Source organism: Symsagittifera roscoffensis, chromosome 1, assembly GCF_963678635.1.
Source record: "Symsagittifera roscoffensis chromosome 1, txSymRosc1.1, whole genome shotgun sequence".
Classification (NCBI taxonomy): Eukaryota; Metazoa; Xenacoelomorpha; order Acoela; family Convolutidae; genus Symsagittifera; species Symsagittifera roscoffensis.
This window is the reverse complement of record NC_087062.1, coordinates 31,602,605-31,626,340: the sequence shown is the minus strand read 5'-3', so window position 1 is coordinate 31,626,340 and position 23,736 is coordinate 31,602,605. Positions and strand designations below refer to the sequence as shown.

At 36.7% G+C, this 23,736-nt stretch overlaps 2 protein-coding genes across 2 annotated transcripts in view; both read right to left on the bottom strand.

Moving 5' to 3' along the window:
• LOC134842798 (uncharacterized) overlaps positions 1–23,736 on the bottom strand; it is a 219,031-nt gene that overhangs the window by 16,355 nt on the left and 178,940 nt on the right. The window contains exons 2-4 of the mRNA XM_063859290.1: positions 9,203–9,257; positions 8,417–9,113; positions 7,734–7,941 (exon numbers count right to left, since the gene is read on the bottom strand). Of these exons, the coding sequence (XP_063715360.1) occupies positions 7,734–7,941; positions 8,417–9,113; positions 9,203–9,244 (947 nt within the window). The 5' untranslated portion in view covers positions 9,245–9,257. The remainder of the gene's footprint in view (positions 1–7,733; positions 7,942–8,416; positions 9,114–9,202; positions 9,258–23,736) is intronic.
• Positions 16,799–17,943, bottom strand: LOC134842833 (uncharacterized). Its single transcript, XM_063859335.1, has 3 exons — positions 17,531–17,943; positions 17,229–17,333; positions 16,799–17,068 (listed from the first exon to the last, which is right to left on the bottom strand). The coding sequence occupies exons 1-3, from the start codon at positions 17,753–17,755 to the stop codon at positions 16,907–16,909; spliced, it is 492 nt and encodes a 163-aa protein (XP_063715405.1). The 5' UTR covers positions 17,756–17,943; the 3' UTR covers positions 16,799–16,906.

Genomic DNA, 23,736 nt, shown 5'->3' with positions numbered 1-23,736 from the left:
TTTCGATTACTATAGTTATACCCAAAGAATTTACTAGTAATCAGATAATTTTGCACTGAAACCTAAATTCTTCTTAAATTTGCATGATTTGGAAGCCTTAACACTTCAAATTCCGCACTGCTGTAGAGAATGGGAGAGAGAGAGAGAAAAGGCTTAATTCCTTTAAAAGAATAGCAAATAAGAAAATGAATCTAAAAATGAAAAAAAAACAGCTGTTTACTAAGCCAGTGGCACAGAATGTTCTCCGACTATAGTAATAAAAAACACAAAAAATTTATAGGCCAAATGGAAAACGGTTTTTCTAATGGTGCAATAAAACTCCAAAAACTAACTTTTCTCGAGTAAAATCAAGTTTTCACAGCTTAATTCAAGCTTAAATAAGCTATTGTAAGCCAGCACGCTCACCTTATTAGCTCGAAATTAGACCTAAGATTAAAATTTTCAAACCGGTTTTTCTCGACAATGAGAAAAAATTTTCCATATTTTTTTATGCCGCTCACGACTGAAAGGGCTTTAATATGATATATCACTCGACCAACTCCGATGATTATTTGTGGTACCTGATTTTGCTTGGAAAAGAAACAGAAAAAATTAAAACACTTCAAATAAAAAAAATTCATTATTTTTTGCAGTTTTTTGAATTTTTGATACCAAAAAGGCGCAAAAATACTGAAAAACTTAACGTTACTCGAGTAAAACTAAGTTTTCACGTTTTGAATTAAGCTATTATAAGCTTTTTAGCCATTAAAATAAGCTATTGTAAACCCTTTATTTATTCGCTCGAATTAAGACGAAAACCCAAAAATTTCAAAACGGTTTTCTCGACAATGGGAACTTTTTTCGAAATTTTTTAATGTCGCTCGAGTCAAGACTCTAACGGCTTGAATATGATATATCACTCAACTCTCTCCAACGATTATTTGTGGTAACTAATTTCGCGTGAAAACAAAAAAAAAAGAAAACTAAAACATAGCCGAATACCAAGTTTCTCCCCATTTTTCAAATGGTCGGAACAATAAACCTAAAGGCTAAGAAACATTTTCATATTGTTGTCGTTCAGACATCATTGTCTTACAGAAATTTCAATATTGCGCCATTTACATACTTTCAGTATATTTAAGTTTCTTTAAGCTCATTAATTCTATCGTTTTATGTTCATTTTGTCTGATAAGTTCTATGCTTAACAAGACAACCAGTTTCGGTCAAATAACCAACCCAAAAAATTTTCTCAAGTCGCCCGTGACGCCAATCTACACTTAAACCGAGGGGATAGCGCGCATCAAAACAGCTCAAAGTTCTGGTCAAAAGCTTTCAGAAAGGGCCCAAAAATCTCGTGAATTTTTGATGAAAAAGGGTCTTCACTATATTTTATAGAAGGTCAACTAATTTTACACGATTTGAAAACTAGTTTGAATATCGACCCATCAAATATATCAGATATCCACCGCTGCAGGAACTCTAATACGCTCCAGTTGAATTTAGTCCGCTGAAAAATTTCAGGAAACTTTCTGAATTTCATGAATCTTTTATGATGAACAAAAAATAACCCATTTAGAAAAATGGATCAAAAGCTGATTTTAACATTATCAAAAATTAGCAACCGCTTTTGAAAAAGTCAGGCTCTATTTTCTCGAGCCATTTGCACATTTGTTATAAGGAGCACAATGTCTTCCATTTATCAAATAAACTTGAAAAATATGAATCACCAAACTCAAAAACATCGTTCATCAGCACTAAAAACGACAAAAACCTATTCAGATATAACTTCAATAGACAACCACAATATATTAGATCAATTTTTATGTTTTCATGTTTGAAATTTCATGTTCTCAGACTAATTTCTGCTGTTCCCTTACAGTTTGCTTTGGTCGGAGTAGAGATATTCTTCGAATTGTCAATCGAAAACCTTTATTTCGAAGATATTTCATGCAATTGTTCAAATAGACCTACTTGCTCAGACAAATGCACGATTCTCGTAGTCATCAAATAAAAAACCTATTTTCTAGCAGGGTTATACTGAGTTCTAAACGTACACTTTAAAAACGGAAATGCTACTTTTACCAAAATATTTTTAGTTTGAAGAACAATTTGCTTAAGCTAGCACTTTTCTAGAACTTAAAGTCTAATAGATCCAACGCAATTTTAACTACGAGCTGTTTTTTGGAAATAACTCAGTTCCATTTGAATAAATTTTCTAAATTTAAATAACCCTGAAGCCAATTCTTCTAATTTACTATGATAAATGCTAATTCTACGAAAAAAATTGATCAACAAAGACTTAATGCAAAAATTCCAGATACGCGATCAAAAGTATGGTCAATATCATGATAAGCAAACCATTTACTCAAAAAAATTGCGGAATCCATTTAAAAGTTTTCGTAGCTTTTGAATTCGAAATCAAATGAAGTGAAATATCATGGCCTTTGCCGAAAGCAGACATTCGGAGCAATTGGTAAAAATCTCTGTTTTCGATATAAATTCTGCATTATAAAGCTATTCAGACGATTTTTAAAAAGCTTGGATTACGCTGCGGTTACTGACCGATTGTTTTTCGGAGTTGCCGTAGGGGCTCGTGAAGTGAACTAGGCCCTAGTTTCAGAAACTTCGGCCCACCAGACCCACAGGTCTAATGGGTAGTTAAGTTCAGTCCGATTTTTAGGCAAGTGAATGGTTGAAGGGTATAGTGCTGGGAGCAGGACTGTCAGGACAGTTCGCAAGGACATTGGGTTAATTTTGTTGTTGAGGGCATTTAAAAAAGGAATGTAGCCAGTTCTTAGCTGAGCTGAAGTGCTTTGTGTTAATAGAGGGAGCATTTCCTCGGATGAGGAAACTTGAAGAGGGCGCAGAGTGAGGACTTTGGGTTGGCCTTCATTACGTGTTTTATATGGATTGGTTTTGGTTGTTTACTTGGATGGCCCTGATTATGTGTTTTGTATACATTATTTTGAGGAGTTTATTTAAAATTTAAAAACGAAGTTACTTATGTCTCTGTTATTTTTTAAAACACTCTGACCTCGGAATTTGCTTTTCTCGAGTTTGCCTTCAAAAACTGATTTAACAGTTGGTTTGACAAGTGGAAATCATCGGGATAAGATTGAAGTTATACTTCTGTAGGTCTCAGAGGATCATCGAAAATGTGGAAATTAAAGAGTGTGAACGACAAAATTGAAGACTGAAACAAACTCGAAGAAACTTTGCTCGGACAATCTTGCCAGCGATAGATGGTTTCTCAAAATGTTCCTAGCGTGGCGCTCAGCAAGGTATTTTCAAAGCCAAGAGTGGCTAGTATCGTTCGCTTTGGCAGTGTTTTTATGATAAACTCATTGCAATAATTTATTAACCTTCCCAAGACTCAAGACAAAAATCGTTGGGATAGCAAATTAACCTTCGCAAGACTTCGTTAAAACTCATTGGGATATTAAGTTAACCTTCTCGAAAAGCAAGCCGTAAAAACAAAGAAAATATACGAAGTCAAGGTTCGTAAAATGACAAACAGCAGAAGTAAATCAACACACTAATACCAGCTATTACGCAGGGGCGGATCTAGGATTTTCTCGAGGGGGCGGATTTTCAAAAAAAAATTCGAAAATTTTGACGACCTTTTTTTTTAGGTCGACCCAAATGATTTTCGAGCTCTCCCAAAGCAGAGCCCCTATTTTGGCTAAATTGTTTTGCCCCTATTTTGGCTAAATTTTCTGCGCCGCAGGCAAATTTTTGAAAAAACAGTCAAAAAAAGCCGTTTTTGGGCACTTTTTGAAAAATTTTGAAAAAAAATCGCGCCCCCCTCCCCTAAATCCGCCCCTGATATTACGTATAGGAAAAACACAATTCTATAATGTGGCAACTAAGCTGACAAAACATATGCAGGCAAATAATGAGCCGACAGTTTTTTTGAAACAGAATTTCTCCGATTTGAAAAAAAAACAAGTCCTGTCAGATTCGAACCAGGACCTTTGCCATCCCAGTCGTATTGGTTAGCTCCAAACCAACTGTGCCGGAGACGCAAAGAAATTTGAATTCATTGTGAGCTGAACCTAAACTTACCATTTCTAATCTTGACTATTCTGTGAACAAAGTTATTTACGGGAAAAAAATTTAAAACCTGATTGCAATACACTTGCTGACCGCAAAGGTAAAAACTTAATAATATAATTTCATAACTTAATCCATCTAATATAAGTTGAAAAACAAAAATGACCCATAAATTAAATTCAAACCCGATCTTGTAACCAAACTAGACCTGGCTGCTATAACTACCGATTATGTTATTTGAATTTTCATGAAAATGATGAGTATCTCAGAAGTGATCAGCAGGGCCCGGAAAAGATTGCGTTTGCAATACCGCTATTGCAAACGCGATTTTTGCTTGTTTTTTTTCCGAGACGCAATGTTTATTGAAATAACGCAATTTTCACTCATTCTACAAGAATTAAACAAAATATATGGCATAATTCACAGTTCTCCCGCAAATTGTAGCGGCGAGCTAGCTTTTATAGCAGGAAATTTTAATTTCCTACCCTCGACTATTGATGCAATGCAGAAACGTCAGCCTTTAGCTGACGGTATAAAAATTTTCAGACATTTATATTGTTTTTCTCGTAGATTTTAGCCGCAAATATAACGCAATATGACACAATTTTAGGATTTTAAACGCAATTTGTGTGCAATATTTGGCGAAATTAGACGCAATTTATTGCTCAATTTTTGGCAAAATTTGGCGCAATTTTTTCCGGGCCCTGGTGATGAGTCACCTACTATGAGACATAATATTTCAAGCATGGGAATTGTTTCTATTAGATAAGCTGTTTATAGGAAAAAAATAGTGCCCAATTAAAACATACTCCTTCGAATTAGCAAGTTTAATTTAATGGGCACTATACTTTTTGTAAACTACCTGTCTAACAGAAACAATTCCCATGTGCGGACTATTTCCTCATGAGTGGTGACTCATCGTGAAAAAAAAATTGAATTCACCGGTATTTATTGCAACATGTCTGTCTAATTTAGTTACCAGTTAGGGTTCGGATTTACTTAGGGGTCAGTATTTTCTTTTTCAGTCACAAGTATTTGGCTGATACTCTATGGTCTTGTTTATAACTAGGTTGTGTAAAGGAAGAAGCTGCATTATAGTTTTGAAGGGGATACTAAAAAAAAGTCCGATTACATCGCAACATAAACACAGAGGTGAAGTGGAGCTTCGCAACACTTGCATGCAAAAAAAACACATTGCGCAACAAAATAGTGAATAAAAAAGACAGAAGTGAAAAAAAACTGGAAAACTACAGCTACAAAAACTTCATATTTGTATCAGATGTTCATAAACAGCCTTTTGAAGCGGATACTTAAAATAAGTCCGAATTAATCGTGACATTAACACAGAGGCGAAATGGAGCTTCGCAACACTTGCATGCAAAAAAGACATTGCGCAACAAAAAAAAACGGAACCGACAAGAACTAGAACGAAAACCAGGAACCCGAAAAAAATTGAGAATTTTCTTTTGAAAAGAAAATTGCAAATGAAATGGACTTGAACTAATTACTAGCTAAGTGATAGTTTTTACTTGAATTTTCAAGAAATTGAGCATTTCAGATGAAAGATCCTCTAGAAGTGAAGATCCTCCAGAAGTGATCAGTCTAGAACCCGACTGCAAGGCCTTTTTATCGCAAGGGTAATAAAGAAAATATTTAAATTTGAATTGTGAAGATGGACCCTTCCAGGAGATTTGTGAGTCAAAACCAAGATCCATACAGAATGAGCCAAAACCAAGACCCATACTTTATGTTACAAAAAGATTCGCTGAAGCCAAAATAATCTGCAGTCAAATATAAGTAAACGACCGAACATTTTAAATCGAACTAACTGTCACTTTTCCAATATTCCAAACTCAAAGCCTGTAAATCCTGGAAGCACACGGGCTGATCTGACAAGGTAAGTTGACATTATTTAAGACAGACAAAGCTGAGCTTCGCACCAAAACAAGGAAGCGGCTACATCAAAAAAAAATCGAAAATGTCAAAAAACTAGATCTATCGAAAAGAATTAGCATAGTTTTAAAACAAAAACGTGCCAAGACAAGGGAAGATAAAATAAGCATCGAAAGAAAATTATTCAAGCGGTAAAAAAATACCTTAGAAAACCTACTAAACTCAAACCTATTATTAAGTCCCCCTCACCCTCAAAACACACAAACTTTATTCGCGGGTGAAAGGAAACAATATGGTGCCACTAAGCTGATAGAGTATTTGCCGGAACATTTAAGCTGAAAATAAAATTGAAATAAAACAAAGCTGAAAAAATTCAAAAAATATTAGACTAATAAAAAAAGCTTTAAGTCCCCTCAGCCTCAAAGTACACACACAAAAACAACTTTTAAGCTCGTCGAACGGCGCAAAATGAGGTTACTAAGCCGATGAAATGTAAGCCGAAAGCAATTAAGTCGAAAAAAAAGAAAATAAAAAAGCCGAAAAAAATCAAAAACATTTCAGACAAATAAAAAGTTACCAATTTCCTCTCGCGCTCAAAACACAAAAAATATATATCACACGATTTAACGCGATATGAGATCACTAAGCTGATATGATATACGCCGCAACCTAACAAGCCGAAAAGCAAAAGAAAATGAAATTTTAACAAATCGAGTTAAAATTACAATCAACATAAAAAGATAAAATCGTATAGGACAGATATTTAAAAAACTAACATGCAGAAAAAAAACTAATTTGTATCGGTAAATCTGCTGCTCACAGAGGTTTCCAGGAAATGAGTCCAGATGAAAAGAGAGAGTCCTGTGCCTGAAGTAATTTACGGGACAAAAAATCTAGTACCCGATTGCAATACCCTTGTATATCGCAAGGGTAATTGATGTTTGGTTGAAAGTCAGGAAATACAAATTAAAGGCAAATTTTATGTTTTGACAATGAATTCAAAATAAAAAATTAAATTCCCAATTAGAATAACGCTTTAACTTATCGGGGAACAAAATTTTTCAAGAATCTTCAAGAACATAGAATAAGACTAATTGAATCTCAGTCACTAAAAAGAAAACTATCACTTCCCCAAAACCTTAAAAATTGATATAGTTTAGGAGAGAGAAAAATCATACAACCAAGTTGTAGTCTTGAGAAACATTAATCAAAAACTTATTTTGTTAGCTCATGATTTGCTATATATTAAAACCCACGGTACCAGGCCATGATTTAGACCCAGGGACCAAATGCTACCAAGCCATGATTGAGAGCTGCAAAAGACGTTCCAAATCTTCGTAGTTTTCGAAAAATTGCTATTTCAAAATTTTAGCATTACATTAAAAAAACATAGCAGCAAATAATTATTTATTTATTTTTGTTTCAAATTTGTTTCTTGATTTTTTATAATAAATACTATACTTAAATTGTCTTCAATACTTTCAGCTGTACTTCAATAATAATAGATAGCTCCTAGTTGTTTCAAATTAGGAGAAGTTAAGAAAGATAAATAATTTTTATTTTTCCTTTTCTAGTAATAGTTTGGTATATACAGGTTGTAAATCAACCATGGGTAGATTCTCATTAGAAATGCTTGTCCGTTATCTATCCTCTCCATTTATTGTATGTGTTTATTTTGATTGAAGTTACAAATTGAAATAAATTCACATTTCTGGAGAAATAAATTCTTCTTCTTCGAAATGAGTGAGCTTTAAATTATAAAACTGACGGACCAAAATTTAAAGAAACCCAATAATATCTCTACTCACTGCAATTCTTTGCGTATGTCCTCCAGTTTGCCCCTGTAGTTCTCGTGTTCCTCCGAGTACTTGTGCAGCTGGCTCTGGTCCGGGTGGTCTCTGTTGGCCAGCAGCCACTGTTCGAAGTCACTCTCCCACTTGGAGTACTGGCTCTCGAACTGTCTCTGCTTCTCCAGTACTTCACCCTTTTCAGCCTCCATCTTCTGATACGCCGCGTCTATAAGAGCAAAATTGTCGATTTCAAAATAAGAAACCTGAATCTAGATAGTTAATCTCAATGGCTAAAAACACTTGAAAATCCAGTCAGTTTCAACAGGTTTTAAACAAATTTCTCTGGGTCTCCTTGACATATTCTATGCTTTCTCCTTACACTTCGGTCTAAGCTTGGAATCTAAAGGCAAAATGTCAATCACAAAAACAGTGTCATAGAATTTACTGGCAAAACAAAAATTTTTTTATATCTACAGGCTTTGAGAAAAAACAATTCATCTCGAAAAGCTCCTCCGTACCTAACTATTGACACGAAAAACAGTTGCCTCACTTTGAAAGTTCAGCGACCAAAAATTTTCCAGATGTAAAATTATTGTCATGACAATTCATGACACACCATACTACTCTGTGACATAACCATGACATCTTGTCAACACCCTAATAATAATGACTTGACCTTAAACATTTCAAATAGAACTAACTTTCTTTCAGCGCCTTCACAACATCAGCACGAAGGTTTAAATTAGTCACAGCTTCGGCTACCATCGCCTCCGCTCCCCCATTTGTCGGCGGTGGTGGTGGTTTAGACTCTGTCGAGGGGGGTGCCATAGGCGGCGGAGGAGGAACAGGTTTCGGAACCGCGCTTTGCAAGGTCACTGCCGCAGTAGAATTATACGTTTGAACAGGTGTAACATTGGGCATTGGAGGCAGCATTTGGTTTGTCATTTGCATATTCATCTGTGCAAATTGGTTGAAATTGCTCATCGGCTGGTTTCCCATGTTTGAATCTAAAATTCCAGAGTTACTCGGCACAAACTGTTGTTGTTGTTGTTGTTGCTGCTGCTGCACTTGCTGTTGATGTGGTTGTTGGTACGACTGGTTGTAATTTTGGTGGCCGAATTGATTTCCATGGCTTTGAGCTTGGCCTGCATAATTTTGCGACTGAATTGCATAATTCTGGGATAATTGCTGATGCTGATTTTGTTGTTGATATCCAGAATTGTACTGTTGCGCATGCGTCAGCTGTCCTTGCAGCTGGGGCGTCTCATTCTGATACATTTGCAAAGTTTGATTTTGGGTATTCGGCTGTTGGTAACTTTGACTGTAGTATCCACCAGCAGAATGCTGATTTGAAGGTTGTGACGTTGGCATGTTTTGATTAGGCATCATCTGTTGGGCCTTCACAAAAGGAACTTCTTAATACTGTGATTCAATTTTACAACTCCAAGTTTAGAATTTGCTCTGTCAGTAATGCTTAAAAAACCAACCTGATTATTGAATCCAAACTGCGGAGGATAAAAACCTGCCATCGTTTTCAATCTAAAACTATTCGCTCGATAAAAGCAAATTCAGGAAACCGACATCTAAATGGTGTCTAAATTGCTGAATTAGGTAAGTAAACTTGAAATTAATATTTGGCGAGGAAGTTTTAATGGCATAAAAACTTAATCATTGGGTTTATTAGTTTCGGTTTAAATTGTCGTTAGGTTGGGTTTTTCATGAAAATCAACCCAAGAAAAGAAACCTTCGCTTTATGATGTATTTAATTTTTTTGTTCACTTTATTTTTTATCAGAGCTTGGTAATTCTTACAGAAAAATTTGCGCAAACGGAAAAGAAACAAAATGAAAACTCGAGCTTGCAATCAATGCGCTTGGCACTATGTCACCTAACACTGCGTATAAAAACTGGAAACTTGATAAAAACTGCTTCATACCACTTTTTCAAAGTTGTTGGTCCTATCATAACATATCGTCGGTAAAAATAACATATCGTCGGTAACGTCACCGAAAGACATCACAACAACGGGTAGAGCTAAATACTTGTGGAGAAATTGGATTCATTCTCTATTATTGTTGGTAAACGCTTATATTAGAGTGCGTTTCCGAATACTCTCAAAAAAGTTGTTGTTCCTCAGCTCAAATGCAGATATTTGTATCAAAACAAAGTCAAATCATATGGTTCTGTAACAAGCATTAAAAGTTTTTCAAAACAAATTGAAAACATCCATTTGAAGAACATAATTGACTATATATAAAACAAGAATCACTAGACCCAAATCAGTTTGCATAAAAGAAGAGAGAGCATTCTACTGAAACAGCAAAAATGAAGATAGAAATTTCAATCGGTCTACCGCTTGACAAAAAAGCCCCACGATTTTGTTGTCGTAATTTATCAGATAATTTTGATACAGTTGACCAAAAAACTCTGTAGATGATACTTCATAAACATGCTGGGATTATTGCAGATGCAGTCAAAATGATAGCATCGCACCTAAAGAAAGAACAATCTATGAAAATCAATGGGGCTTGATCAGAGCAACTTTAAGTTAAAATATGTATAGCGCAGGGTTCTCTGCTCGGACCGATATCATTTAACCTGTACCTTAATCCCAATGGAAAACTATTGGAGATCCTCTCAATGAGCTACCAAAAACAAGAACACAATACAGTATCGAAGGAAAATGAAACGAATTACAGAATGGTTCGAAAGATACAAGCACTAGCTCACACGAGGAGAAACTAAAATTATGCTTCCTAACTTGAAAGGAACTTCAGTCAATTGTACAAGCCCTTACTTCTTCTCGTATTACCATTGGGGAGTGTTTCTTTGTTGTTAGAATTGAGTGTCTCGATTTGGAGAGAAAATCCCGTTACACTGAATCGCATCGTTCGGCTGTTCAAAGAAGCTTTTTTATCTGGAAACAACTGAGCTTTAACTCAAAGTCTATACTGGTTCGCTTTCTGATTAACAGCCTTGTCTATAACTGCAAAAATAGGTACCACAACCGATCATCAGGTAGGGTCAAGTGATCAACCATTTAAAAACTCTTTCAGTCGTTTTCCATTGTCGAGAAAAACCGTTGAGAAACCGGTTAAGCACGGAGCCAAGCGGAGCATCGCAGAACTTACGATACACCACATATGCATATAATAAAAGCTGCTGGCTAAAAAACTTAGCTGGCAACACAACGGTAATTAGGCACGCAAAACATAGGTAGTAAGTGGTCTAGCGAGCCGAATAAAAAACACCTTGAAGCTTATTAGCTGAAACTTTACAAAAGGTTATATACAGCACTCTGAGAAGGTAAAATTACCTGAAGTGACAATCGACGTATGGTGGGAAAAAGCCAACCAAAAAGAAACAGACAAGCAATAGTCCGAAAAAAATTTCTACCAAAATATATTAAAATCGGGTCCAGCCAAAACCCCAGACCCTGGGCTCCCAAGGCTCGCATTTTACACTATACTAAAAAATATGGGTTTGAAACTATATTTTTAACACCCCCTAAGACTATCAAATTAACACCCCCCTAAGAGGATTCAGCATGAGTATTAATCGCAAAATCGTAGTCCAGATTTTCTCTAGAGAAGTAGCTTTAAGATACAAAAATACCGAAAAAAAATAAACTCATACAAAATCTAGCAAAAATTGATTAGCTAGGCAAAACAGTGAAATTTCGGACCACTCGCAACACAAACATAAGTTCTAATAAAAAACTAAGGTTATCAAGAACTTAATTTAGTATTTTTAATTTTTTTCTGAGATATTTGAAGTTAAAACCAGTACGCAGCAATGAAACAACTCATCGACTCCTTTTCCTGATATCCGCTTATCTATTTGATACACTCCAACCAAAAACAATCATTTGATTTGAGTGAAACCAGCTAGAAAACCTTCCATTGTATCATAACATAGGAAACATTGTCAATAGATATTGCAGAAACTTTAATTGACTAAAAGAAAAAAAAAACATTCGATTTGGTTAACTCCTTAACGATTGACTTTTCTTAGCTAAAACAATTTAAAAAAATCAATGGGTATTTTTTTACTCTCTTGGGAATTTAGTAAATTAAAATCTGCGTTTTAAAGAAAAAAAGACCTTGTTTCCGCGCCATTAGCGATTTGCTATTAAAGACCGAAACTTAAGTCGAATTATTTCCAAAAAATTAAACACCAAAATTCGTTATTAGAACTCGGAGTACTCCGGAAGGCAATTAAAACGTTTGATTCGCTGCGTTGAAAAATAACAAAAAAGATAGTTCTTTTAAAGATTGCACTGAACTCGATTCAAAAATTACATTCATTTTTTAAAGAAGCTACGACGTATCAATTTTGTTATGAATCGAATAAATCTCATAATTAGCAGTGAGTTTACGCAATTGAACAACGAGTGTTCAGAATTTCTGAACACCAATAGGTTTTCTTTGTTATTTTTCCGACCATCTGAAAAATGTGAAGGAATTTGGTATTCAAGTGTTTCAGTTTTTCCCTCGCAAAAATAGGTACCACAACCGATCATCAGGTAGGGTCAAGTGATCAACAATTTAAAAGCCCTTTCAGTCGTTTTCCATTGTCGAGAAAAACCGTTGAGAAACCGGTTAACCAGGGAGCCAACCGGAGCATCGCAGAACTTACGATACACCACACACGCATATAATAAAAGCTGCTGGCTAAAAAACTTAGCTGGCAACACAACGGTAATTAGGCACGCAAAACTTAGGTAGTATGTGGTCTAGCGAGCTGAATAAAAAACGCCTTGAAGCTTATTAGCTGAAACTTTACAAAATGTTATATACAGCACTCTGAGAAGGTAAAATTACCTGAAGCGACAATCGACATATGGTGGGAAAAAGCCGATCAAAAAGAAACAGACAAGCAATAGTCCGAAAAAAATTTCTACCAGAAAATATCTCTTAAAAATCAGGCCCAGCCAAAACCCCAGACCCTAGGCACCCAAGGCTCGCATTTTACCATTATACTAAAAAAATAAGGGTTTGAAACCTTCTGCGGTTTCATAAGATATCAAGATCAATTTCGTAGACTTGCAAAAGTTGCTTAAGGTTAAAAAATGTTGTTTTCGATCTAAAGAGGAATATCGTATTGACAAAAAACCCCCGCCCCTAATAAGGATTCAGCATGAGTACTAATTGCAAAATCCCAGTCCAGATTTTCTCTATACAAGTAGCTTTTAGATACAAGAATACAGAAGAAATTTATTCAAAACCTAGCAAAAAATGATTAGCTAGGCAAAGCAGAGCAACTTCGGACCACTCGCAACACAAAGATAAATTCTAATAAAAACTAAGAAGAAGTAATTTAAGTACTTTTTATTTATTTTTTTGGAGATATTTGAGGCCAAAGCCAGTACGCAGCAATGAGCCAACTCATGGACTCTTTTTCCCGATATCCGCTTAATTATATGATACACTTCCTAATTATATGATACACTCCAACCAAAAACAATCTAAGACAGTCAAAAAAATTTGATTTGACTAAACAGCTACAAAAATTTTCTATTGCTCTAAAAACATTGCCAATATCGCCAGCGGGTCTTATCCGAGACATAGCCAATTTTGTCTTCGAAAACTGTTGTCCATGTTGTCTTTTTTACTATGACTGTCGAATAAATTGAAACTTTTGGTTCAGATGCTTTTATCACACCATGCAGAAAGAAAAAGTTTGCGTGTTTTTTAAGACTATGATCGGAACATTCTGTGCTACTTACACAGTAACCGGCTTTTTATTCATTTTACTTTGTAATTCACGATATGAAAATTACCGAAAAAGTGGGTTGTTTGAGCCGTGACCCCCCCCCCCCCCCCCCCCCCCACCCCCTCCCTTAACCCTCTACTGCGCCAAAATATACCATTGCTATCGTTTTGAATGGGAGGTCGCGCCACGCCAAACGCATTTTTTTGTATTTTTGGCCGGCATTTTTGGCTTGTTTTCCTTTTTTTTTAATTTTTTATTCATTGGATAGTTTTTTATACATTGGAATGTGGCGCAGTCTTTACAGTTTGCAGGGAGAGCTCAGAAAGTCAATAGGGCAAAAAGGGCGACACCCACTGCTCTCGAGAAAATACTAGATCCGCGCCTGAACCCAAGAAATTCATCCATCACTGCTGTCAAATTAAAAACTGAAGTCTAAATTCAATCACCACTCTTTGAAAATAAAATTTAATACAATTCGTAGGTGTACCACATACAGATCCTTCATTGACTGGTTTTTATATTCTTAATATTTACAGCAAGCAGTTTATTAAATTCAGTGCTATGTACTACTGTGTCTCGCTGATTGATTCGAAATTTTGATGCTTCAGTCCACTATTTTTAGATATTGCACCACCAACAACTCAAAAATAGCCGAGCTGATGCGACAGTTTTGTGTAATAACATTTTTGTTCAAAAGTTACACAAAGTTATTTTTAAAATACAGCACCTCTTAGTAAAAAAAAATTGACGTTACGAACCATTAAAAACGTACCTAGAAAAATAGAACTAAATTGGAAAGTACTTTCGATGTTGACCACATGATCAACCAAGTTTTAGGCTGTTGAAAGTATTGCGACATAAATTATCAAAGATAAAATGTTACAAATATTGGCCAATTCTAGAAGAATCAAATTTGGAGATCTGATTAAATACAGGGTAATGAAATGTCTAACTGCCTGTAAAACATATAACGATAATGACGCATCATACTATAAAGTGGGGTGCTAAATTTCAAGTTAACCAAATAAGTTGGATAACATTTGATTCAAGAATTAGCGATTCAAGAATAATTTTGAAGGAACGAATAGTCTAGTGCACCTCAGAGATTTCTGAGCAAAATTCATATCGCACATTTAACATTTAGAAACAGTAGCGAATTTAAGGGGGACCTGCACTGGACCTAACACCCTCCCTCCCAGACAGCAGATTTTTGCCCTGAGACTGAACTCCCCTTTGGTACTATTTTTGCACTGAGTCTGAGCTTCGCACCACTTGCGATACAAAAACAAAAGGCCGCGAGGTCGAAAAAACAATAGATTATGCACGATAATTCTCGCCACCTGTTTCTTCGACTGAACACTCAATCTCAGATTTGGCAGGGTAGTTTTTGAGAAAAGTCAGAAGTCAAACAGCTTCCAAAAACGGTCCCAAAAACAAACAACCTTAACTTTGCCGAAGGGTATCTCTTTTTGCTTTTTAAAGAAGGGCATACCAGCTTATCCAGCATAGAATTCCAAAATCTGTTATTCCAAATGAACCATTATTATTTAATTGGAAGGGTAATTTTTGAAAACAGTCAAAAATTTCGTAAAAAATAGTCTTAATTTCAAAAATTTGACTTTTCCCGAGGCAATAAGTTTTTTCTTACAAAAAATTCCAATTCGCCAATGCAGTGAGAATTGTCAAAACCCTTTTTTCGACTTAACTTTTGATATCAGATTTAAAAGGGCAGTTTTCGATAAATGTAACAAAATTTCCAAATAAATATCAATTTGAATTTTCTGAGAAATAAAGATATTTTATACAAAAATGGGCGCGTAGCCGCTCACGCCGGTAGAATTACCAAAACCTGTTCTTTCGCGTGAACCTTTATTTCAAAATATGAGAGGGTTGTTTTTGAGAAAAATTGGAAAAACTTCAGAAAAAAATGACCGAACTGTCAAAAAATGGCCTTTTTGAGGCCAGAAATTTTTTATATTAAAATTAGGATGTAGTGGCTTAGGTAGAAGAAATCCCCACTACCTGATTTTGCCATTGAAGTCTTAATCTTAAATAAGGCATGGTAGTCTCTGAAAATGAATCCAATAAACGGCATTTTTTCATAAATTTACTTGCCACGCAGAGAAACTTAGCGAAAAGGGGTATTTTCACTGCATTTTACTGCGCTCTACCCCTCAATTCCGGTTTCATTGATTTTCTTAAGGGTCCTTCCTTCGGCACTTTTTTAGAAAAACCATTTCTGGCTTACCAAGTCAAAAAGTCTATAATTTTGCCAAACTTGGTGATCCTGGGGCAGAGTTCGGAAACTTCGAAATTGCCGATCTAAGAAATAAAGTCTACATTTTTCGAAGACCAGTCAAAGAACTCGAGTATGTCAACTGAATTAAAACGAGTTTTTTTGCCAGTAAAGTTAAAACTACGTTTCATGTCCATTGGTTGTGATAATATTACGCAAAATCCATTGGCTATTGCCATTTTTTCAAGAACATTCTTAAATTCTCACGAGAAACTCGGTTTTTTGTTGTTATTACTAGAACAATTTCAAGGTATAATTAAATTAGCTACGCCTTTTTCTAGAATCGATTGAATTAAAATGCTGGTTTCATTACATAACTCAATCCTGAGTTTACCATTCAATTAATATTTTATTTCATTATTTACAAGGATATAAATTTTAAACAAGGGCTGATATCTGATGACAGCTGAATACAAGGAGTACGCCTTGGGAACTTTTAATCAATTCAACTTAATCAGCTTGACAATGTTAAGGTCGAATTTCAGTGACCGGGTCACAAACTTGTCATGCTGTAATTGGTCGTCAGTCGTTTGAGTTCACTTTTATATTTGTGCTCTGTTTAATTGAACTCGGGCAGTAGTGCACAGTATGACTAGAACTCCCATGAAATTAGCTGTAGTAAAGAACCAGTTCAAGGTCCTTGCGCGTGAAGAGAACAAAGATAGATTGCCTTTAAAATGCGAAAGAAAATTAAAGGTAGACTTCAAGAAAAGCAGCTTTTTATGGATAGACTAGCCAAAAGTTCCTGCATCTGTTTTTAGCGTCTTTCTTTTTTAACAAGTGACGCCCGACATTTCATCAAAGTTAAAATACACTTAATTATGAATAAAGAAACTTTTTGATTTTGCTTGGAAAAATTGATCATTGCATTTTCACGACTTTATGCCAATTTAGATCGATTGACTTGGGTTCCTAAATCAATCATCAACACAGTGGAACTACAAAAGGATTAATTAATTTTTCAGACTTGCCTTATTAACTATTTGTAGAAATAGAAATTTTATAGAAAAATAAAAATGAATAGTATAGCACACACTTGACTGAATAACTTTCTAGAAAAAAGTAAAAAAAGGTAAATGCGAAATGTAAATTTAATTACTAAATCTACTCAAATAGAAAATTGACATCGATTCTCAATCAGTATTAGCACTATTTTGATATTGCAGCAATCTCGCGATTAATCAGTATTCTTGCTGCATTTGGCGTCTCTCGACCGTCAGTCGTATGGAGGAGTCTCGACCAGTGAGGAAATCTCGACGTGAGGTCAGAAATATTGCCTTAATGTCTTCGAAGTCCATTGTTGAGGTACTGGTTCCATTCAGGCTCAAAATACAATCTTGAGTCTAAAAACAAAACTCAACGCATAGTCTTCATAAATTTTCCACTGTCTCAACTATTACTCTTAACTATAAATTTAATCTGAACTCAAAACGTCCGGTTCATATATTTTTTGCAGCTGAGAAACTCAGGTTACTCTATGTTAGTTCAGAACGAGTAAGTTACCTTCAATCCAGCTGCAACAGCTGGCCCCTCTGGTGAGACAAACTTGACAACTGGTGGGTCACTTTCGGACAACACCATACCGAAACCGACGAAGTCACATTCAATCTGGAAAAGAATTTTAAACATTAAGAAGTGCAAGTTACAGTATCCAGAAAGCCATTAATACTAATCGCTTCTTAGAAGCTGAGAAATAAACATTAGGCAAGTAAGACTTGTAGATCAAACTCATTCTAAACTGAGAAAGGTATCAGATAATCATCAAAAACCAAAACAGTTGATTTAAAAAAAAACCAGCGAGTTACCTTCAGATCAAGTTGAGTAGCAATTTCAATTTCATTGCAAATGAAGCAGATACAATCATCCGACGACATACTGCGCCGCAGTGAATTCCTAGGGGTCTTGTTTCTTCTCAGAGAACTCCTGCTCCAAGTGGATGTATTTGAAAATTTATAATTTGGCGGTTTAATAGTTTCGAATTTGGAATCCATGATCATTTCGTGTGAAAAATTTTCCGGAATGACGGACATTATTAACGAGTCAAAAATCGCAAGTTCTTTTTAAAGATTTAGCTCGACTGAATTTTGAATTACAGAACAATCTAATGGTCAAAACGTTCACTCAACTTATGGCGCCAGATGCACTTTCACGAGAGAAAATCTAAAATTAAACTTACTATTCTAAAATCTCGGTGCGATCGTATTTGCATAAGCTTGCTCATATATTAATAGTAGAGAAACACAATAACGTCGCGCCAGATTAAACATGACGGTCACTTTTATACTGCTCTTATACTACGCTAAGACTACATTTGCCTAAAACTGACTTCTGTCAATGAACATTCGTGGGAGTTCTCGAGATATGGTGAAATGTGTTCACGTGAAGACAAACATAGTATTTCGCGGATCACAAGTGGGCACTTGCCAATCTTACTATAACGAATAAATAAAAACTGTTTCGCAAGACCCGAAGTTTAAAGCTACTCTGATGTTTGCTCAAAATCTTTGCCAAGAATGTGAGCCATTAGTCTTTCAATGACTACCGTCTGAGTTCAAGTTTAACTATAGTCTTACTTCAGATTTATGGCTCTACTAATACAACAGACTTAGGTTTCGCCAGACAAAATAATTTAACCTTATTTTTATTTAGCCGAGAAATATATTGAATAGATTGCAAACGTAACAAGACTGCTCGCATCAGGGCAAAGCCCTGAATGTTCCGACTGCCTTTTCAGTTTTATCGAGCAGTAGTAACAAAAAAATTAAATACAATAAAAAAAAATGAAAAAATTTTTTTCTAAAATTTGAAATTTTTTTATGAAATCAGCCCCCCACACGCCATATTAAATTTAAAAGAATAGATTTTGCTCATTGTAACAAAACAATTATGGCAAATAAGCTTCTTTCAACCAATGTGGAACGATTTAAAAGACGGATTAAATCTCCGCTTACGCGTTAACAGCGCGAAATATATCGCGCGTTAATTGTCCCAAATTGACCAAAATGGCAATCTTTAAACCCTCATAACTTTACAAAAAATGATCACAGGTGAAATATCTTTTCAAATTTGAGCTCAAGACAACAATACCTTTTGAATGATATAAAAAAAATTCCGTCAAAAATGTCTAGTTAAAAAGTCGAAATTTGTCTGAAGAAAAAAACCCACCCCGAGCACAAATACTCCGTCACTTTCGTATCGAAAGTCGGAACAATAATAACCAGGGGTAATCATAACAATTAAATCATTTAGGAATATTATACAAGCATTCAAGGGATGTTCTTCCAGTAATTTCATTAGCCAAAGAAACGCTCCAATTTTTCAGTACTTGAAAAGCTTCAGCAGCAAAATCATAAATGTCATACGCCGGAAGCCTTCCAACTTCTTTAAAAATTCGATGTAAAGTGCTAGACAGCTCATGTTTCGCCAAGCAACACGCTCGTTCAAAAAATCTGACTCAGTACTTTTGAAGTCATCTTGACACAGCCAACGCAGTTGGAAGGAAAACAATCAATGTACTTTGGTCATTATCACATCATCAGCATTAACTCTGAAGTAAGTTGGCTTTGTAAACAGAGCAAAGAAAAATAAACGAAACAAGGAGGACAAAATGAGAGAACAGATATTTCTCGTCGGAGAAACCGAAACAAAGAAATAAGGCGCGCAGCTACAGCCGCAACGTGAGTTCGCGATGGCGGTACTCGTCTCTGGCATTCAGCTGGGGGTTCTTCATCGCAATATGCAGAGCTTCTAACGTCAACAGCTTCCACTTGTCGTTAGCGGAATCAACTATCTTGGCGTCAATGTCTGTAGGGGCAAGACCACATTCGATGAAATGGCTCCCAACCCGCGCTAAAGGTTCCCTGTGTTCTCCGAGTCGTGTCGGTAGATGGCGGCAGGTTTGGCCAACATAGCTGGCGTTACAGCAAGGACAGTCTATTTGGTTCACGACATGACTCTTCAGCTCTGAAGGGAACGGTGAATTTATGACAGCAAACGCAAGCAAGAAGCAAGAAAACGACAAAAAAGCTGCTCTAATATAATGAAATAATTTTAAGAAAAGTTAAAATCAGCCTTGAAAAAAAAGAATTTATCTGTGGCGGATTGAATACTACGGCCAGGAGATTAGGAGAACCCTGTCATCGTATCTGCACTACGAGCCCTTGACGAATTCTTAACACTACCAACATAGATTAATAAATTGCCAATGCGATGCAGCGATAATGGCATCAAATACAAATAGACACAATTTTGCAGGTAATAATTGGGAATATATCAAACTTGGCAACCACATTAACTTTGCATGTAATTGTGCCAGTCGGTCATATTCGGAAGTTTGACCTTGAGAGAAGCAAAAAACACTTGATTTTGGAGTGAAATTTAATTTTTCAAAATTTCGAATGGAACCTGTCATGCACGATTTTCTCGCGATAACTGAAAATCAGAAAAGAGAAGTCAGAACGATCGAGTAACAATCGCGGGAAAGTTACTAAATAAAACAGTGGGAAATTGCTATTCGCAATTTCTGTCACAATAGAACAAGAGTAGAGCTGTCCCATCTAAAACAGAGACGAGAGCATTCCCACGAACTGGATTGTTGTGATTGGAGTACTATTATTGACTGGACCAGAGTGAACCTTCGGTGGAAAGGTGGACAGCTAGAGTGTCCCAATGGTTCACGAGAACTTACAGTCTAGAGTAAAAACTTGTTCTTGTTATTAAAACTGACTAACATTAAACTCATTTTAGTTACTTTATTAATTCTTGAGTTGCTTACCGACTTATTTACTTCCTGGTTCTTGAGCGTGCTACAATGTGAGTACTTAATTTAAATTCCTAGAGTGTGTTTTATAATTGTTATGTTGAGGTAAGGCGAGTTTTAGGTTGATCCATCTGAAATGGATCAAAGTTCCACTGTCTAATAAAAAGTAACTTAACGGATTGTTCCAACCCGGTTTTTAACGGCGTTCATGTATTTTGGGTATCTAGAGACCTAAGTATGGGGACGTTTCTAATTCTAGAGTGGGGGGATATTTTAGTAGTAGCTTTTAAGCTGTAACGGGTCGTAGTCTCATGTCACAAACGAACCGAACTGGCTCCGACCGTTCTTGAGGTAGAAAAACACAAGAGATGGTGTCCCTGACCCTTGAGCCAGTGGTTATAGGGCCTATTTTCCTTAAGCCTCATGTGTGACTGCAGTAGACGAATGTTACATAGTGTTTTTATGGCGCCCAAACACGGAATAGTGTTTTTATGGCGCTCCTGGGTGTTTACGACATCAAGACTACGGAGTCGAACCCACTTGAGACAGCTTCGGGCTGAATGCCCATTCTAGAGTACCGGCGGTACGGTTCGACAGGAACGTGCAAACCTTCCGGTTGTACCGTGATAGCTTTTTAAGAAAACTCGAGAAAATTTCCTGGTACGCTCTCCGAACGAGGCTTAGCTAACCGAGTAAAGGGGGGCAACTAGGGGGACAAAAACACGAGCAAAAAGATAAAAAGCAAAACAAAAACCAAAAAAGAATAGAAAAAGGAACAAAAACCATAAAACGAAAAAAGACAGTGACTTTGACACCAGATTAGTTGGATCAAACCTTTATATTAATTAAATAGTATACCCATACTGTTTTACAAGTTCGATCGTTTCGATCAACCTAGCAATTTAAACCAGTAAACTGAATAAAGTGCCCGAGTGTGGGGCGTTGTCAAGGGTTTTCAGATAGCTTGGAACTTAGCTGGACCAATAGGAGACTTGACTGGAAGAGGTGACCAGCCGAGTGGGAAAGTGGTTCAGGGACACTTGAGCTGAACCAATAGGAGACTTGACTGGAAGAGGTGACCAGCCGAGTGGGAAAGTGGTTCAGGGACACTTGAGCTGAACCAATAGGAGACTGGACTGGAACAGGTGACCAGTCGAGTGGGAAAGCAGCCAAGAAGGATTTGGCAATTCTCGAGTTCTCAAGTTGGGCAGAACGGGTATCGTTAAAATCCACATTACATTATAGGAGATAAGTGTAAAATAGGATAAGCGACATCCCCCGGTTTTGAGGAACGTTTTTACTTGAGCAGGCCTGGAGACAGGTCTACGGTTTTCTCTTGAGAGGTTTAGCACCCGGCGCTTAAGGTAATTTTAGGCTTAAGAAGGGGGGCTAAAAAGGGGGGAGGTTAGTAGGGGGGCTGGTTAAGTTAGAGGTTAGCGGTTGTAAATTGTAAAAAGGGGGAAATTAGAGTAACTAATTAGTCGACATCGTTGACTTAGTTACATTAGAAATTAACACGCGTTGGTAATATTAGTTGGATATCGAAATTTGAACTCGAGTTAAGGAAGGTACCCTGGTCGGATCGGTACGGGGGAACGGACATAGACAGTTTTTGTGATACCCCATAAGATCGCTAGCAGGGGGGAAGGAAACGCGTGGCAATTAGGTACAAGACATTTTTTTTCGATAGAAGGTAGACATTAGTCACCTTTGAATTTTAGGTGGGCTCATCTTTCTGTTTTTATTACTTTTTCTTGCTTAGATTTTTGTTGCATTTTGGTGAGGATTTGGGTTAAAATTTTGTACGAACAGGTGATCACAAGATACCTGCGCACAGGTTTTGGTCTCAAGTTACTTGGAACATTGAAATAGAGGTAGCCAAAAAGAGAAATAAGAAAAAGGGGGGTCAGCATTTGGCTTTTAAGAGAGGATTTTGGGAAAATTTTACTAGAGCTTGAGTGGTGGTACAAGGTGCGGCGAATCAAGAAGTCCCCATAACGAAGAGGAAAGAAGTCCCACCACCCAGACACTTGTCAACAGTCTTGGGACAGTGCCGAAGAAGTCTTAGGACAGAGCAGTCTGGGGACAGTCTCGGGACAGTACAGTCTTGGGACAGTGGTCTTGGGACAGGGTCTTGGGACAGGGTCTTGGGACAAGGGTCTTGGGACAGGGTCTTGGGACAAGGTCTTGGGACAAGGTCTTGGGACAAGGGTCTTGGGATAGGGTCTTGGGACAGGGTCTTGGGACAAGGTCTTGGGACAGGGTCTTGGGACAAGGTCTTGGGACAGGGTCTTGGGACAAGGTCTTGGGACAAGGGTCTTGGGACAGGGTCTTGGGACAGGGTCTTGGGACGGGAGTCTTGGGACAGTAGTCTTGGGACACTAGTCTTGGGACAGTAGTCTTGGGACACTAGTCTTGGGACACTAATCTTGGGACAGTAGTCTTGGGACACTAGCCTTGGGACAGTAGTCTTGGACAAGAGTCTTGGGACACGGCCGGAAAGTACTGGGACGGTACCGAACAGTCTTGGGACAGGAGAAAGAAGCCTGGGACGGTACAAAGAAAAGTAGGGACGGCAATTGGAAGTCTTGGGACAGTATAAAAATTGAAGTAAAATTACAAGAAGTGTTTTAAGACAGAATTAAGGTAGAACAAGACTAATTGGAACCAGGTACAGTTGAGACCACAAATAAGGAAAGTTTCTCGAAAAGTTAATAAAGAGAACTGAAACAAGGTTTTCACCACGTTGTATAAAAATTGAAGTAAAATTACAAGAAGTGTTTTAAGACAGAATTAAGGTAGAACAAGACTAATTGGAACCAGGTACAGTTGAGACCACAAATAAGGAAAGTTTCTCGAAAAGTTAATAAAGAGAACTGAAACAAGGTTTTCACCACGTTGTATATTTTTTTTTTTAAGAAATTTTTTTTTTCCTCTCGAAAGATTTTATTCTTAGAATAGGATTGTGTATATAGTAAAATTGTAAATAAGAGCAATTGTAAATAGAAATAATGAGGCGGAGCAGGGTACCGGTAGCTGAAAAAAGACCTACCGAAGCAAAGTATAATTCGTCGCTACGCAAAACAACATCAATGGGTCCGAAGATAACAAAGAAGAGCTTTTCAGTTAATATGGTCAGCACAAGGAGTACAACGGAGAGAGCAAGAGAGGGCATGGAAGGGGAACGAGTAGAACCCACCATCGAGATTGATCTAGAGACACCTGATCAAAGTGTTGATGAAACAAGGAAAA